At 29.5% G+C, this 19,102-nt stretch overlaps 2 protein-coding genes across 3 annotated transcripts; one reads left to right on the top strand and one right to left on the bottom strand.

Moving 5' to 3' along the window:
* Nucleotides 1–5,925: 5,925 nt before the first annotated feature.
* On the bottom strand, nucleotides 5,926–6,872 carry LOC137815984 (uncharacterized). The gene is made up of 3 exons (XM_068619091.1): nucleotides 6,471–6,872; nucleotides 6,257–6,319; nucleotides 5,926–6,048 (listed from the first exon to the last, which is right to left on the bottom strand). The coding sequence occupies exons 1-3, from the start codon at nucleotides 6,870–6,872 to the stop codon at nucleotides 5,926–5,928; spliced, it is 588 nt and encodes a 195-aa protein (XP_068475192.1).
* A 6,572-nt stretch (nucleotides 6,873–13,444) lies between these two features.
* LOC137814051 (disease resistance protein RGA2-like) lies at nucleotides 13,445–16,289 on the top strand. 2 transcript variants are annotated; one of them, XM_068616585.1, is made up of 2 exons: nucleotides 13,514–13,819; nucleotides 13,894–16,289. In XM_068616585.1, the coding sequence occupies exon 2, from the start codon at nucleotides 13,982–13,984 to the stop codon at nucleotides 16,154–16,156; it is 2,175 nt and encodes a 724-aa protein (XP_068472686.1). In that variant the 5' UTR covers nucleotides 13,514–13,819; nucleotides 13,894–13,981; the 3' UTR covers nucleotides 16,157–16,289. The 2 variants fall into 2 exon arrangements, with proteins under 2 accessions (XP_068472685.1, XP_068472686.1); XM_068616584.1 differs by having other exon boundaries at nucleotides 13,445–16,289.
* Nucleotides 16,290–19,102: the final 2,813 nt, after the last annotated feature.

The following is a 19,102-nucleotide window of genomic DNA, read 5'->3' as shown; positions in this document are numbered from 1 at the left end:
ATATACTTTCACATTCATTTATGATGTAATACTAATTTCTCACTTTATAAAATTTTTGTTTGAACAAAGAAGGTTGATTGCCCGATCCATAATGATGAAGTATTTCAACAAATACAAATACAAAATTGTAATGGGGATTTCGTCGATAATAGATCAAGGCGGACACACATTAGTTTCTTTCAAGTTTATTATTATACATGTAAATTATTTACTATTTTATAACATACATGTCTTATTTCAATAAGAAAATTTTGAAAGTAGATTTTCTCAAACATTATATGAGTTTTCTTCTTTTGGTGTCTCACAATGCACTCCCTTAAATCCTGTTGAGTAGGAGAGATTAAAGAACTAATGTCCATGATTGTATATATGTCTTGTAGAAAAAGACTAATACATGAAAACATCAAAAAAATTACGTATGGATGATTTCGAAGATAAATACGTACATACTATCCATAGTAATTATGTAAGGATCTATTCATACATAATTACAAATAGATTTATCTATACATAATTATATGTGAAGTTATCCATACGTAATTACATATGGACGTTAACTACCAACATATGAATTTATCGACAAATTTTGAAAATATGTAGGTAACAATTACCTACAAACAATTTACCAACGAATTTTTTACCATAGGTAAATTATGTTTTACGAATGAATTTCTTGTATTACCTATGATTTTTGTAGTAGGTAATAACAAATTGTCTTGTAGTGTTTGTTTTCTTATCCAATTTATGTGGAATATATTTTATTTGATGAGAAATCTTGTGACAAAAAAATAAGGAAATTAGATTAAGAAAAAAGTGGCCTAGCTTTATCTTGATGCTTCCTTAAGCTTTGACAACTTGTTTTCTCAAGATCTCTGGCTCTTAATAACATCCAAGCATACATTTTTTATTTGCATTAGTCATTCACATAACTCATGGTTCTACTTCTCCTTAACATAAAAAATCTCACCTTTCACAATTGACAAAGTGTTTTTGATCCCTTAAATGTTCTCATACAAATAATAGACTTCAGAAACTTCTTCATAAACCTATGATGCAAGCTTCCTTAGAAATTATTTTGGTACATCCACAAGTTTCACATCACGTAGGAGTCGAGACCAATGGTTGTTTATAAACTTCTTCCTCTTTTGAAACATTATAGAATCTCTTAAGGCAAAATTGTGACGGAAGCATCAATTTTCACAATGGATAATATCTCAGATATGGTGATTGACCATAACAATGCTATCTTAGCAAACTTAAAGTTAGAACATTGGTATCGTTTTTGGGGAGGAAAAGGATGTTAGAATATATGGCCTTAAACAAGAGGGGGGTGAATTGTTTAAGAATGATTTTCGCAAACTTTGAAGGTATAATAAAAGTCAATGAAGAATCACAGAGAAATAAACTAAGGAAAGCAAAACACAAAATTGTTTTAGTTGATTTCCAGAAAATCAAACCGGTTGTTTTTGCGATTCAACCAGTTGTTTTTAACAACAGTTAATAAAAACAACTTAAAACATATATATGTGAGGTCATGGAAAGAGAGAATCACACAAATATATTTATACTGGTTCACTCTTACACTAAAAGTTACATCCAGTCCCCAGAAACCACTGGGTATTTCACTATGCAATTAAAACCATATTACAAACACCACACACCAAAGAAGTGACCTTGATCCCCTCAAGAAACACACTACCTTTGGAAAATCACACAAAGAGTGTTGATCTTGAACCCCTCAAGAACACACAACACTTTCTAGCAACACAAATACAGAAATACAGTAATCAAGGAAGAAGGGAATAGAATACACCTAGGTATTACAAAGCTTAAAGTTCAAAATTACAACCCAATCTTATTCCACACACTTAAGAATGATCCAAAACACTTTCAAATCTTGGAAAAACTGTTTTTGATTAACTATTTTTCTTACTTCAAGATTAGGAGCGTAAAACCACCTTTATATAGACCAATCAAATGGTCAAAAACATTTAATAAAAGAGCCAAGGTAGCTAGGATAATTTAAAACATCTTAAAACCACTTAACATAATTTTGTTAAGGTTTTCAGGAAAAACAATCGATTGATTTGTCGAAACAATCGGTTGAATTGACTTAACAACAAAGTCAAGCTTTTTCAAAACCTTTTAAAAAACTACTAAGGTAAACCAACCTGTTGTTTCGAAATTTCAACCTGTTGAAATTTCAACAACTTTTTAGAAAACTCATCTTTTCAAAAGGTTAAAGATTCAAATGAACTTGGATCATCTTAAGGAGTGAATTAACAAGTTTCAAACAACTAGACAACACACACACCCAACAACAAGGTCTTCAAGCTTTTCTCTTGGATTTGGAGACATCAAAGCATCTTGTTCCACAAAGGAGAGTTCCAATTTACTCCTACCCCTTAGGCCTTGACTGAGGGCTTATTTTATTAAGTCAAAAAGTCTCACGTTGCTTAGGATTCAAGTTTAAGGATAACTTTTGTGCAATCACCTCTTTTAGTCAACAAAGACACCTTTTACAAGAAAAATTATGATAGAAGCATCAAGTTTCAAAACAAACAATACATTGAATGTGATTATTGAACCTAACAATGTCATCTTAGTGGACTTGAGATTGGAACATTAATATATATGTGAAAAAGAACGAAGGGTCTCGGAGGCTTACGTTGGAATGCTAAAAAAAAGTTTTATATTAAAAATATATGTAAATACTTTGAAAATAATATTAAAAATATAAGTGAATACTTTGAAAAAAATATATAATAATATTTAAATATTTAAATATTAATTTATTAATTAAAATATTTTAAATAAAAAATATATTTATATTAAATAAAAACAAATTTAACAAATAAAAATAAAATAGAAAAATTAGGTTTTTAAAACACGATGTACCTCATTTATGTCAATTTTATAAAATTTATCCATCGATAAATTAAAATTGCACAAGTTTGGTAGAAAAACTCACCAAACCACCTCACATGAAAATCCTAATGATAAGTTTATTAGAGATCAAAAATTGTTGAAAAAAGAACAAAAGAAACATCTTGCTCTTTCCAGGCAATCGAAAAAGAAAGAAATAGTGAATTTATTCAAGATAATTTTAAAAAATAAATTTGGTAAATTTAATCATATCATTAACTCATTAAATTATTCAAATTTTAATTTTTTAAGTAGTGAACCTAAATTAATTTATGATTTAACCAAACTTGAGGTCTCTCGAAAATTTGATTATTCTTTTTGAAGTCGTGTTTTTGTAGTATACCAATTGGTTAACATACCGCCGAGCCATTTTTTATTAACATAATGACACCGAGCTCTTATTGCAGCCCGCACTACTGGATCAGCTGCTTTGTTTTTGTACCAACAATTAAGTATTTATTAAAAAAAATCTCTATTGAGTGTCTAATTTATTTATTTTCAATTAATTTTGTCATCAATTAGGTTGACGTCACCATTATCTTAAATATTAGGCAGATTCTTCCTGCACCAGATCATTTTAAACTACACCCAATATATATAAAGAAAAAGACTAAAATACCCTTAATGAAATGAAAATTATGATTTTTTTAAATGAGCACCCAACCCACATCCAATTCACCCAACCCAACAGCATTGCACCCTTTTTTCTGTTATCACAACTACAACTAATTTTTGCAAGCAAAATAGTAATGAACAACATAGATCATATCATGTGCTTATCTAATAAACTAAAAGTGATTTGGAAGCTAAAGTAACTAGTATGTATATGTGGGCTGCACCCAGGTTTGCTTCAGCTTCACCAGTGCTTCAGTTCAAAATCCTATATTTGTACATGTTATATACACTTTTGGTTCGACTTTTTTTTTTTTTTTTCAGATCTTAAAAAAGTTATCTTCATATGATTTTGTAGGAGACAAGCTCCTCCGAAAAATTTTGAAAGCATGAAAAATAAGCACACATTTTTGTTTAGAAGCAATTTATTCCACATTAAACACTGAAGTCTTAAAAAAGGTTCATTTTATTTGAGATGGAATCTCAGACTAAGTTTTTTATGAAGATGAATGTCTATTTAAGTATGGATATCACAAATCACATTTTGAAGATCAAAGCTTAAATTGACAAGTGTTATGCAATCTTTATTTTTTATTGTTAATTTTTTTTTTTGGAATGAAGCTTCTATATTTTAAATATTTGATATATATAAAATAAAATAAATAATAATAATTTATTTATTTAATTTATGTTCATTATTATTATTATTTTTTAATTAATATTATTATTTTATAAATTAATTTTAAAGATTATTGTTATTCTAATATTTAAATATTCATATTCATATTATTAATACTAGCGGGAACACAGGCACTGACGTGCCTATGTATCCGCATTTTTAATTTCTTTAGTATTTTTTTTATTTTTCAAAAACAATTTCTCTTAATAACATTAAATTGAGAAGTTAAAGAGTATACAGTTAAAGAGTAGTGTGTATCCGCATTTTTTATTTCTCTTTCTTTAGTATTTTTTTATTCTTCAAAAACAATTTCTCTTAATGACATTAAAATGAGAAGTTAAAGAGTATACAGTTAAAGAGTAGGTTAATAAAATAGTGGAGAACAGTAATTAAAAGTTACATATGGTAAAGAGAATGAATGAATTTTCAAAATTTAAAATTCAAAATTGCTATTTGAATTCAAAACCGTCTCTCATAGAAAATAATTAAATAGAGTTTGAGTTTCATATTTTTTTATAATTTTTAATATTTTATTAATTATGGGTAAAAATATATGTATTTGGTAGTTAAAATTTATTTAAAACTACAAACTCAACCGAAAAAATAATTAAATAGAATTTGAGTTTCATATTTTTTTTAATAATTTTTAATATTTTATCAATTATAGGAATTAAACCAATATTTTTCATTAGGTCTATAAACAACCAATAATATATGACAATCATTACAATACATATGACATCATTAAACAATAAACCAACAAAAGAAGAAAATGCAATGAAATCTGCTTCTTTTCTTCACCTTGGACCCTTAAACCTGTATAGAGACTCGTTTAAATTGTTCCCATCTTTCGCACCCAAATCTAATGTTCCTTCGTACCAAATCCTTTTCTTAAGTAGGATATGTGGGTTATGTGTAGTGGAGAATCATAAAATCCTTTTCTTAAATCAAATTTAATAAAAAAAATATCAGTTTAAATCAGAAAAGTAACGTACCAAATCTCCACTGTTAAAGTGGTCCACAAAATATTACAAATATCTTTAATTTTTTATTTAATAGAGAAGAAGATCTTTAAAACAGAAACGTAATTAATCAATCTCTCCACTCTCTCCATTCTCTCCATTCTCTCCACTCTCCAGTTAAATAATAACAAATAAAATAAATTAAAAAATTATTTTATTAATTTTTGAAATTATAAAATGTCCAAATAACCAAAATAAATTAATACAATAAATTATTAAGTAAGGATAAAATGGAAAAAAAAATTAAAAGCAGTTAAGAGGGGAATAGGAAATGACACAATAACCATAATACAATAATAAAATTAAATATTAATATAAGGATAAAATAGGAAAAAAAATTAAGAGCAGCTAAGAGAGGAATCCCTTTTATATATAGGTATAGATTAATATATTTTTTATTATTATAATATATATATTATTTACAATATTATTAATTTTTTGTCATCCCTAGGCATCATTATGTGTTCCAGATTTTGCCATCACTAATGTGTTCCGAATTTTGGCATTTGTAGACACCATTGTGTGTGATGGATTGTGTCATCCGTAATTGTTTATGATAGTTCCATAAGCGCGTATTTGCAATAGAAATGTAGTGAATACATGTATTAAAATAAACTAAACATACTAAAACATAAACATTAAATATGTATTACAAATGTTGATATTAGAAATATCGTCTAATGGACACTATTTGTGTATAAACTTGTATCGACTAATGTAGTATGTTGACCAAGATTGGGTCGTAGGATAACGATGCGATGCCCATAGTATATTTGTTGGTGGAATTGGATAACCATCTTTCAGCTTCACCTATAAAAGTTATAAATATAAGTTACATAACTTTTAAGTTAACATTATGACTTGCTTTTTTTATTCGTTTAGGGTATACCTGGACAAAATGATTTCCGTGGACGTGACCAATTGCAATTATTCAGTGATGAGTGAAGTTACTTGGTGCTTGGGTTCTTAAAGGAAAAATACTCAATGATTGTATCATGGACAATGAAACGAAAATGACATTATACCGATTAGCAATAACGTATCCCATGTCTGGGATTGTCATCCACTTATCTGCTCCTGCCTGCAAGTACAAATGGCGAAGTGAGTTAAATGAAGAAATGCAAAGTACAAATGGCAAAGTGAGTTAAATGAAGAAATGCAAAGTACAAATGGCAAAGTGAGTTAAATGAAGAAATGCAAAGTACAAATGAAATGGTGTTAGTGGTTGATACCATAGACATGTGGTCAACTAGAAGTGACTTCTTCAAGTATTCATATCGTTCATCACCACCAAACAGTTCAACATATTCTTGTCTCCATTCACTTAGTTCTTTTAACAAATTCATTCGAACAACAACCCATGACTCCTCTCCCATGCCCAATTCGGCAGCAACAACACGGTACCCACAATGGCCATCAGCCTTAATGTCGACAACATCAACAATGTATGGATGATATCCTATAGGGAACTGATCAAGCAAAGGAATGGATTGTGCTGGTAGAATTTGTGGTAAGTGTCCTTCAGTAGATTTTTTACTCGAACAACTATCATGTTGTGAGTGTAAGAAATCCACATGTTCAAAATAAGAAGGGATTCGCTTAGTTGATCTCATGAATTTGGTAGGACGAGCCATCTTCACAGCACCTTTTGTTTTGACCTTATCATGTGGTGCGTAAATAGATGTCTTCTCTGGAAAGGCAATCTCTTGCAATTTAGTTTTGATGTTAACCTTACCTGCAACGTCTAACTCTTTGAACCGCCCGCGATCACCTCAAACTCTTTGTCAATTGGCAACTCATATGAACATTGTTCTGTTGCAATATCATCAAAGCTTAATCGAGTCCACATGACATGTATTGATTTAAGTGGTATGCTACCTGCACCAAACGAAGCCAATTGACACGCACAAGGAAGACCATGAGTACATGTAAGAGTACATCCACCACATCTATTTTTATCAAATCCCACAAATTTAACCCTATCAAGTTCTTCAGCAATCAGGTTCAAAGCATATTTAGACACAAAACCCAACAATTTTTTGTAAGTTGTAACCTTAAACCGATGTCCGACCACATGCAGACTCTTTTGGAATGAAGCTTTGATTGCATTATGTTGTAAAATAATCATCTTGTTGATCGAATCCCAGCAGAAACATCAATCCCCCATGGAATTTTGAAGAACTCTCTTTAGGCTCCAATGTGTCGCCTCAACCCTATTACTTGTTGTGTTTCCTACGTGCATCACCTTATCTGTCATGCCTTAACAAATTTTACTTTATGTGGACGTAACCATGTAGCCATCACATAATCAACAAATATAGGCCATGGAGAACACACAACTTGAAATGCATTGACACGATCTTTAAAGGCCTCAACAATATCACAATCCACAATAGATCTCCAAGACTGCATTACTTGATCCCATGCTTCTCTTGGATGCACCAACATTTTACATTTTGCTTTCACATTTTTATCAATGTGAAATCGGCAAAGTAAATTATAAGCTTCAGGAAAAACGATTATGATTGCATTCATTAAGGCAATATCTCTATCACATACCACCACCCTAGGATATGAATCAACTCTAAAAAACAACCCTTTAAGTCTGTCAAGGGCCCACAAAAAATTATTTTCCTTTTCTGCTGCTAGTAAACAAAATGCAACGGAAAAAGTCAAACCAGTTGATGTAATCCCAACAACCTCAAGTAACGGCTTCCTATACTTGTTCGTTTTGTACGTACTATTCATCAATATGACAATGTTAAACAAGTTCACTAGCTTTACTGAATCTGGGTGTGTCCAAAATATATCTTGCACAACATTCGACACCTCTTCACACCTACACCAATGCACATACATGTCTCGCTCTAGTAACAACATGAATTGTTGCATTTCTGTTCTATGACCTCGTTGTGATCTTCGGTGAACACTCATTGCATTATAAACTTGCTTTATTGTCGTGACATTCATAAACAATAAGGTTCACACGCCTAACATTTACCTTACCTTATTTGTAGTAAACGCCTCACTGCACTCATGTGCTCTATGTTCATTATCTAACGTGTTATATGTTATTGACTGCTCCAGATCAACATCATCTAATCCATCCCACACATCAATCTTTCCTGAAATTCCCATGTATGAGTCAGTTGTATCCATTGGCAATGCTGAAAAAAACAACATAAAGTTAGTTTTCAAATATACAAATCCGTAAGTTTCACAATATCCTTCCGCAATTTGAAATCTGGAACACATAAAATCATTCTGGATATTCATATCTAGAATACAAAATATACTTCTGGATAAGTTTATCCAAAACTCATATTTGACTTACGAACTTTTGGTTATATATATATAATAACAACAATTATTATTATTATTATTAAAATAATTAATTATAATAATATAATATAATATAATTATATAATATAATAATAAATAAATAATAATATTGTAAATATATTTATATATATATTATAATAATAAAAAATATATTAATATTAATAATATGAATATTTAAATATTAGAATATTAGAATAACAATCATATTTAGAATTAATTTATAAAATAATAATATTAATTAAATAATAATAATAATAATGAATATAAATTAAATTAATTAATTATTATTATTTATTTTTATAAATATATCGATTATTATTTTTATTATTAATTATTATTTTTATTTTATTTTATATATATCAAATATTTAATAACATTATTAAAATATAGAAGATTCATTCCAAAAAAATAAATAAAATAAAAATAAAGATTGCATAACACTTATTAATTTACAAGAAACTTTAATCTTCAATTTGTAATATGCATACTTAAATAGACATCCATTTTCATAAAAAAAAAACCTAGTATGAGATTTCATCTCAAATAAAATGAACTATTTTAAGGCTTCAGTGTTTAATGTAATGTGGAATAAATTGCTTATGAGCAAAAGTGTGTGTTTATTTTTCATGCTTTCATAATTTTCCGGAGCTTGTTTCCTACAAAATCATATGAAAATAATTTTTTTAAGATCTTAAACAAAACAAAAAAAGTTGAACCAAAAGTGTATATAGCATGGTGAAGCTGAAGCATGCAAAGTCTCTTTCAAAGATCAGTATCACACAAAGATCAGTATTACACATGACTAGTGGTTTCCTCTGATTCATTTACATCTGTATATAGCACCCTCCAAAGTGCAAAGATGAAGTTTCTCCTTCATAAACTTTGCATCTAGGGCACCAGACAGACTTGAAAGTTTGATTGAACTTGAATCTAAGACAAAAAAAATTGTTTTACAGCATAACTTCTTGCTCCTACACATCCAAGCTCCCGAGACTGCATTCTGTTAAGCAAGTGAGGGATATATTACTAAAGCAAATCTGGACTGGATGCAGTGTAGAGATACATACTAGTTACAAATCAATTTTAGCTTCCAAATCATTTTTAGTTTATTAGATAAGTACAGGATATGATCTATGTTGTTCATTACTATTTTGCTTGCAAAAACTAGTTGTAGTTGAGATAATGGTTCTAATATTAATTTTACATCGCCAATGAAAATTGGGCAAAAGTTGCATATTTATTCATATTGGCTGCAGACTCTACCTATATGTCATAGAACCTTTTTACCAACTACCTTTGGCGACTTCAATCCTTCTCCGGTGGCTTCGTCTTCTCCGGCGGCTTCAATCCTTCTCCGGTAGCTTCGTCTCCTTCTCCGACGACTTTAATCCTTCTCCAGCGGCTTCAATCCTTCTCCAGTGGCTTCATCTCCTTCTCGGCGCGCTGCCTCACAGTCTTCTCGGCGCGCTGCCTCCTCACAGTGATCATAGAAAAAAGGGTGCAATGTTGTTGGGTTGGGTGAATTGGATGTGGGTTGGGTGCACATTTTAAAAAACCCTAATTTTCATTTCATTAAGGGTATTTTAGTCTTTTCCTTTATGTATATTGGGTGTAGTTTAAAATGATCTGGTGCAGGAAGAATCTGCCTAAATATTATTGCTTAGGTGTTTTTATATAAAAAAATTAAAAATAGCATAGTTAAATTTTAATTTTCTCATAAATTTAAGTATTTTTAATTGAGTTCCTCTTAAATATTTTCATTATATTGAGTATCCAAAATATTTATAGATTTCAATTGAGTTTTTGTTGTTTGATTTTGTCATCAACTAAAGTAATATAATCATTTGACAAGCACAACACCACAAACTTGAACAATAATAAAAACAAATCTCTAAAATCATAATTATCTTTATAAAAAATTACATTGAATATTAAAACTAAAATCAAACCGACCAAGTGGAGACTGGAGACACGAAACAATGTGTTTGATAAAGATAATTAAGTTTCCAAAGTTTCATTTTTCTCATTGCTCATGATATTATGCTAAAGACTATAAGATCAAATGATCATACCATAGTTGAAGATAGAGATTCATTTGAGAAATATACAAATTTTAGACACTCAAATGAATGAGAACTTTTAATATGGACTCAATTATAAATACTTAAATGTTTAATTTCTTGATTTTTCATGTAAGCGTTGATGATTCAAGCTAACATCTAATTCACTCATTTAATGACAAAATCAAACTGTAAGAATTCAACTGAAATATATAAAATTTGGACACTCAATAAAATAAAATTTTAATATAAATATTAAAAATAATTAAATTTATAAAGAACTTAAAACTTAATAAGTCTTAATTTATTATAATATTAATCTATTAAAATGTAATCAATTAATCAACTTTATATCATTATTTCAATTAGGTAATCTTCATTAAAAAAATAGATTTAAAAGTATTTTTCAATATCAAATATGAGAAGAAAAATATGATGATTAATATATAGCCTAAACATAAGAACAATATAATCAAAATAAAACCTTAACAAATTCAAAAATAACACTACAAGAAAAAACATGAAATAGAAACCAATTTTAAATAAAAAAATAATTAGTTGCTATAATAATTAAATTGGAGACCATTTTAAAAAAAATGATTTCTAAATTAGTTTATGTTATTGTTAAATGGTTTCTAAATTGGTATATAATTAGCAACCAAAGTTTTAACTACCAATTATTTAGTTTCTAAATTTGGTAGTAAAAACCTTGTTGTTAATTAAATACTAATTTAAAAATCATTTAACAATAATAGAAACTAATTTAGAAATCAATTTTTTGTTCTAAAATAATCTTTAATTTAGTCATTCTAACAACTAATTATTTTTTTTTACTAAAAATTAGTTTACGTAGTATTTACATAAGTTTTGGTCTTGTTACATTCAACTATTAGAAAAAATAGTTACTCATATTATCACTAGAGAATAATTTTCTATACTGAATGTTTGGAGAAATTATTTTCAAATTTTAATATAAAAGTTTTGAATTTGTTTTTTCTAGGTCTTTATTCATAAGAATTCTAGTGGGTCCCAAATAAAATATACCAATGCCCTTTATTATCTTTCCTAGCCTAAGCGAGTGGCTCACTTTGTTAGCTTCGTAGTTAAGAAAGGTTTATTCACATACTAAGGAGCAAAAAGACATGCTTAACTGAAACTTCTTCGTGCTCAATTAAACGTGTTCATGTTTTTTAATCAAACTTTTATTAACTTAATTTTAATTACTTTATTTCATACTGTTAATAAATCATATTCTAAATAATTTTTAAAAACTTAATTAAATTTTAATTAACTCATAAATATGATTATATTCAATTGAGTTCTTATTAGAAATACCATTATATTAAGTCTTTAAGATATTTTTTTATTTTTTTCTGAGTACTTTATTTTTACATGACCATTAATGAAAATAAAAAATATTTTAAATATTATATAGAACACTTGTTTAATGAAAATTATCCAAATTTACGAGATGATTAAAATTTAATTAAATCATTTGTTTAAAAAATAAAAATAAAATTCAAAAGCTTAAAATATTTTTATAATAATTGGTATTGAAAACATAATTATATCTTTGGTTATAATACTCATGTCCACTTAAAAGAGTAAGTTGTAATAAGGTTGTATTAATATTTAATTTACAAAAATATTGATATTGTAACATATACGCGTATCCATTTGTTAACCTTCAATTTTTGTGACTCTATTTATAACAATTTCCTAAATTAATTTATATATATATATATATATATATTAAAACTGCATTAATTATTTTTCAAGATAATTATGTTTGCTTTTTTCAATATACTAAGTGATTAACTACATGATTTGTGTGCCAAATTAATGAAATTTTCTTTTTATCTTATTTTGATTTCTAAAAAAAATTAAAATTTATTTAAAATGGTGATATGTTTGCTTTTTTATTAACATATCACACCTGTCTAATTAATGGAATTCTCTTTTTTTTAACTGTGACACTTTTGTTTTTTTATATTATTAATTTTTTATATTTACTATTTTATTATTTAATTAATTTAATATATATTTATCAAAAAATATTTTTGGGAAGAAATTTTATACAAAATTATTTTCTTTTTATAATATAAGATAAGATATGAATTTGATTTAATGTTTTATTTTCTATTTTCTAGTATTTAATAACTTTTAACTGATTGTCAATAGAAAGTATGTTAGTGCATTACTACTCATCTCTATCAAAAAATAAATGATAGTTTGGATCCAATTTAGTTATGAAAGAAGAAAATTCCTATTTAGTATATGAGTGAATAAAGAGAATGACAATTAATATTAATTCTCCATAAATTAAATGAAAAATTACACCTAAACATTATAATATCAGTATGACTATTAAACAATGTAACTAATTCATAAATTTTATGATTTAGTGTTAAATTGATTATAAAAAAAAAATAGTCTTTAAATATTATAATAGTATGAAAAAATTATCTGTACCAAAAAAAAAATCTTTTAAAAACAAATTATCCTCTATTTGCCTTCTTATAAACAAAATAAATTGGAAATTTACCCTAATGAAAATATTTCATACTCCAAAATAGTTATGATGTGTTTGACATTTCTTAAAAGGTGCTGATATAATAACACGGTAAACAGTGAAAACATTTCTCACTTCAATAAATTAATATTTTATTCATTTTTATTTATTTTTTTAATTTAAAATATTATTATATTATTATTAATGTTTGTTAAGTGTATTTCATTTAGTGATGATTGTTAAGAAACTTTATTGTTCTTAAAACAAGTGTACATGAATACAACATAAGGAGGAGGAGGAGCATTGACATCGACCACGCCACAAACTGAGCACAACACCGCTTTGGCTCTTCCCGAAGAACATGGCAGAGTATTTTGTCTTTGATATTACTGTATCATTGCTAAGCAACCTAGCTTCTTATGCTTAGGAAGAAGCTTCTCGAACCTATGGTGTGTATGAGGATCTTCGAGGGATCAAAGACACCTTGTTAATAGTTAAAGGTGTGCTCTTAGATGCTGAGGAGAAGAAGGAACAAAACCATGGGTTGCAGGAATGGCTCAGGCAGATTCGAAACGTCTGCTTCGATGTTGAAGATGTGTTGGATGGACTTGAGTGCCAAAACCTGAGAAAACAAGTTCTCAAAGCTTCATGCAGCACAAGGATGAAGGTAGACCACTTCTTTTCTTCATCTAATTCTCTTGTTTTTCGTTTTAGGATGGCTCATCAAATCAAACATGTTAGGCGTAGATTTGATAAGATAGCAGCTGATGGAAACAAGTTTGGTCTTGAGAGGATTGAGGTTGATCACAGACTTGTGCAAAGGAGAGATATGAGTTATTCCCATGTTGATGCTTCAGGGGTGATTGGAAGGGAGAGTGATAGAGAAGAAATTATTAATCTTTTGATGCAACCTCACCCTCATGGTGATGGTTATGGAGATCAAAGTGTTTGTGTTATTCCCATAGTGGGTATTGGAGGGTTGGGGAAGACCACACTTGCGAAGTTGGTTTTCAATGATAAGAGAATGGATGATCTTTTCCAGTTGAAGATGTGGGTGTGTATCTCTGATGACTTTGACATAAGACAGATAATTATTAAAATAATCAACTCTGCTTCAGCTTCGGCTCCAACTATTGCTCTTGCTCACCAAGAAAACAATAAAAACTTTGATATTGAGCAGCTACAAAGTCGTCTTAGACACAGGCTTTCTGGTCAGAAGTATTTGCTAGTCTTGGATGATATATGGAATGATAATCGAGCAAAATGGACAGAGTTGAAAGATTTAATTAAAGTGGGTGCAATTGGAAGCAAAATCTTGGTGACAACACGAAGTAATTCAATTGCTACAATGATGGGCACTGTTCCCTCGTATGTTTTGGAAGGTCTTTCCATGGAGAATTGTTATTCTCTGTTTAACAAATGGGCATTTAAGGAAGGCGAAGAAAAAAAATATTCAAATCTAGTAGAGATTGGAAAAGAAATTGTGAATAAATGTAGAGGGGTTCCACTAGCAGTGCGAACTTTAGGAAGTTCTCTGTTCTTAAATTTTAATTCAGAAAGGTGGGAGTTTGTGAGAGACCATGGCATATGGAACTTAAAACAAGAAAAAGATGACATTTTACCTGCTCTTAAGTTGAGCTATGACCAAATGCCTTCCTATTTGAGACACTGTTTTGCTTTCTTTTCTCTTTATCCAAAAGATTATGGCTGTACTGGTGCTGAAGTTGTTAACCTTTGGGCGGCACTTGGCTTACTTAGATCTGAGGTTGGAAGTCAAAAGATAGAGAATACTGCAAGACAGTATATAGACGAGTTACATTCGAGATCATTTCTTGAGGATTTTGAGGACTTTGGTCACCTTTACTATTTCAAAGTGCATGATTTGGTACATGATCTTGCCCAGTATGTTGCAAAAGAAGAGATTCTTGTGGTAAACTCAGTTACCCGGAATATACCTGAGCAAGTAAGGCATTTATCAGTTGTTGAAAATGATTCACTTAGCCATGCTTTGTTCCCCAAGTCCAGTAGTGTGAGAACTATATTATTTCCAATAGTTGGAGTTGGTGTTGATAATGTAGCTCTTTTGGATGCATGGATAACAAGATACAAATTCTTGCGTATTTTAGATTTAAGCGATTCTTCTCTTGAGACACTTCCCAATTCAATTGCTAAACTGGAGCATCTGCGAGCTCTCAGTCTTGAAAATAACCGCAACATAAAAAGACTTCCTCATTCTATATGCAAACTCCAAAATTTGCAAGCTTTGTCTTTGAGAGGATGTGTGGAGCTTGAAACATTGCCTAAAGGATTAGGGATGTTAATCAGCCTTCGAAAATTGTTTATCACCACAAAACAGTCTATTCTGCCAGAGGAGGAATTTGCAAGTTTGATGAATCTTCATACTTTGAGTTTTGAATTTTGTGACAATTTGATGTTTCTGTTCCGAGGGGCACAACAACTCACATCCCTTGAAATTTTGATTGTTCAATCATGTAGGAGGCTAGAGTCCTTTCCTTTTCATATTCTCCCTAAACTGGAGGTTCTGTTTGTCATAAGGTGTGAGATGCTAAATCTGTCCTTGGACTGTGAAAAACCAATCCACAGTTTGAGGATGAAGTTTCTGCATATTGAGCAATGTCCAAGGCAACAGACATTGCCTCAATGGATTGAAGGAGCTTCCGACACTTTGCAGACATTGTTAATTTCAAATTGGCATAGTCTTGAGATGCTTCCTGAGTGGCTTACAGCAATGACTCGTCTTAAGATTCTTCATATTGTTAACTGTCCTCAGCTGTGTTGTCTCCCGAGTGGCATGCATCGCCTCCGTTCCCTTGAAGATTTGAGCATAGACGGTTGTTCCGAATTGAGTCGAAAATGTGAACCTCAATGTGGTGAGTACTGGTCCTTCATTGCTCACATCAAACACCTTTCCATTGGTGAAACAAGAGAACGGAAACTCCTTTTCCAAATGCAGAAGAAGATCCGCTTGAAATTGCAGATATAAATTCGTTTTTTATTTCCTTAAATTTTGTAGTGTATTTAAATGTTTTCTCTCAACTCTTTTATATTTAACTCGTTTTTTATGTGACTTATTTGGCTTTCTTTATTTCTAGTTATACTTTAAAAAATTCTTATTCTATAGTTCCCTTATGTTTTTTATTTCTTATTCTAGAAATAAAAATAAAAAAATTGTTTCTAATTACGCTTTTTATACAGGAGTAAATTAGCTATTTGTTCTTTCAATTCTTCACTCATATTTAGTTTATTAAGTTTTTTCTTTTACTTTACAAATCTTTTTTCATGTGGTCAATCCTTCCACATTTATAGCAAAATATTCTTGATCTGTCCGTAGATTTATTAGTATTGTTGTTAGTGGTGGCAACCTTGTGATTTTTTTGGTATTTGTATGGTGTTGTGCATTTCTTCTAGCCAATTGATTTCTTTTAATATTTCTTCTTTTAACCGTGGAGGGTGGAATTTTCTTATTGTACCCTTATTATTGATTACAAAAATCTCCCAACTCTCTTATTCCTTGGGCTTCACTTTTTTTAATTCGGTGTTCTATCTTTAGACTATTTGTAGAAAGCAATTATCGTATTTTTCTTTTTCATGGAAACAATTCTTCCACAAGTGATATCTTTTAACGCGTATCAGGTTAGTTTTCTCTAACCTTTTCAGCAAAAAAAAACTAGAGGGTACCCTGCAATAATATTTTCTTTCCAAAAATATTTTCTATGGTTTTCTCTAGTTAATACGTTGTCATAAAGTTATGGGTGTTTCTCTCTCCACCCCAATCATTTTTGGAAAAAATCATTTTATCCTTTTAAAAATGACTTATGAATTATTATTTTTTTAATAATTCCGGAACATACTTTCTGTAATCCATTTTATGAATTCCAGATTTATCATTCCAGAAAGAATATTCCGAAACCCTTATTTTAGAATCATAAAAAATTATCAAGGATGAGTCTAGTATTTCAAAGAATATAGAGGTGCAGGAAGAAATACCTAAAGTTATCGATATACATTCTAAAACCTTTTAAAGTAGGACATTTATACAATCTAATTTTTTATTAATTTCTTCCAATGTTGTATTAGCATATCTTCCTATTTTCAGATCTTTTAATTCTTGTTTGAAGAATTAAAACGGTTTTATTAGTGATTTTTCTAACCTTTTACTTTTGTTTGATACCGTTGATTCATTGTATTTTAGCTATTGCTACTTGGTATAATTGATTGTTATCGACTTGACTATGAATATTCAAATATTTTGAATGTCTTTTATATATATTTCTCATTTTTCTCTAAGCATTTCAAGAGGGGAAGTTGTATTGTTACCTTCTTGTTTTCAATATTTAGAAATTTTGTTTCTTCTAAAGGTGGGATTTTACAGCAATTTGTTGGTCAAGTTCTCCATATTTTTTTTTATCGATTTTTATGATATTTAGATTTAATTTGTCTAACTAGTTTTGTTCAAACCATCTAAAATAAAGAATATTTTCTTGAACTGATCCTAAAAAGGTTTTCAAAAAAATTATTAAGAAAATAATGATTATCAAATTATACGTAATTATTTTACGTTATTCTACGTAATTAATTTGATAATGATAGAATTCCATGATTAGTGGATCACTACATAATTAGGTTGTATATATTCCCTACACACAAGAGAATAAAATCATTTCCATTTTTCTTATCATCTTCCTATATATAATTTTCTTATATGGTATCGATGTTCTGACAAACTCTCCATTTTTATCCACTAAATAAGAGATCATGTCTGACAAAGAAGGCACCGGTAACGAGTCCGATGGAAACTTGGTACAAGGCTTCACTGTCGAACAAATTCAGCAATTGGCAAATGTTGTTTACTCACTTAACCATAATGGTAAAAGTGACACGTTTATAAACGTTGCAGGTCTGTTTGTCCATAACTCATCTATTAATTATGCTTTTACGAAACCATGGATTTTGGATAGCAGAGTTAATCTGCCCACAGTCTCAACTGCACCCATCTCATCTACGGGCACAATTAAATTCAATGACAATATCGCTCTCAAAGATGTTCTTTACGTTCCTTCTTTTAATTTAAATCTCATGTTCATTAGTAAGATAATCAATTCACTAAATGTGTCGTTTTTTTCCACATGGTTGCGTTTTGCAGAACTTGACTAAAGGGAGGATGATTGGCTCGGGTAAACAACTCACAGGCTTATACTACATGTCCCCTCTTCCAAACCAAGCCCACGCATCTCAAATTTCGACCAACCCTGATTTATGGCACAAGCGCCTCAGACATCCTTCTCCAGCACGTCTACAACTTGCATCTTCATTACTACCTATCAGTAAACATCTCATTCCCATTCATAATAATTGTAGTATTTGTCCCAAAGCTAAACAAACAAGCTACCCTTTCCTTTAAGCACAATAAAATCTCATTCTCTATTTAATCTATTGCATTGTGACATTTGGGGTTGTCATAAAACCCCAACTCATTTTGGAAAACGTTTTTTTCTCACTATAGTCGATAACTATACTAGATGTACTTGGCTATTTCTTATGAATCACAAGTTTGAAACCCAACATCTCTTAGAATCATTCATTAGATTTGTACAAAATCAATTTCAGGCATCTATTAAAATCATTCGCATTGACAACGGATTGGAATTTATTTCAATGCGTAATTTTTTTTCTCAAAAAAGGTATTGAATGTCAACACACTTGCGTCTACACTCCTCAACAAAATGGAGTAGTAGAACGCAAACATAGACACATTTTAAACACAACACGAGTCCTCTTATTTCAGTCCCATTTACCATTAGAATTTTGGGGGAATGCGTTTTAAATGTCACATATATCATTAATCGCTTGCCATCACCTTTACTAAAAAATAAATCACCTTTTGAGATGCTATATATTCGCCCACCTTCACTTTCTCACCTAAAAACTT

Source organism: Phaseolus vulgaris, chromosome 1, assembly GCF_000499845.2.
Source record: "Phaseolus vulgaris cultivar G19833 chromosome 1, P. vulgaris v2.0, whole genome shotgun sequence".
Lineage (NCBI taxonomy): Eukaryota > Viridiplantae > Streptophyta > Magnoliopsida > Fabales > Fabaceae > Phaseolus > Phaseolus vulgaris.
The sequence above is the reverse complement of the archived record's forward strand: the minus strand, read 5'-3'. Positions and strand labels throughout refer to the sequence as shown.

Excerpts from the sequence above, each read along its gene's own strand:
- LOC137814051 (XM_068616584.1), top strand. The coding sequence starts at position 13,814 with ATGAAGGTAGACCACTTCTTTTCTTCATCTAATTCTCTTGTTTTTCGT.
- LOC137815984 (XM_068619091.1), bottom strand. The coding sequence starts at position 6,872 with ATGGCTCGTCCTACCAAATTCATGAGATCAACTAAGCGAATCCCTTCT. Across the intron at positions 6,320-6,470 it reads TAGTTGACCACATGTCTATG|GCAGGAGCAGATAAGTGGAT; the intron begins GTATCAACCACT and ends TTGTACTTGCAG. Across the intron at positions 6,049-6,256 it reads TTATTGCTAATCGGTATAAT|GTGAAGCTGAAAGATGGTTA; the intron begins GTCATTTTCGTT and ends TAACTTTTATAG.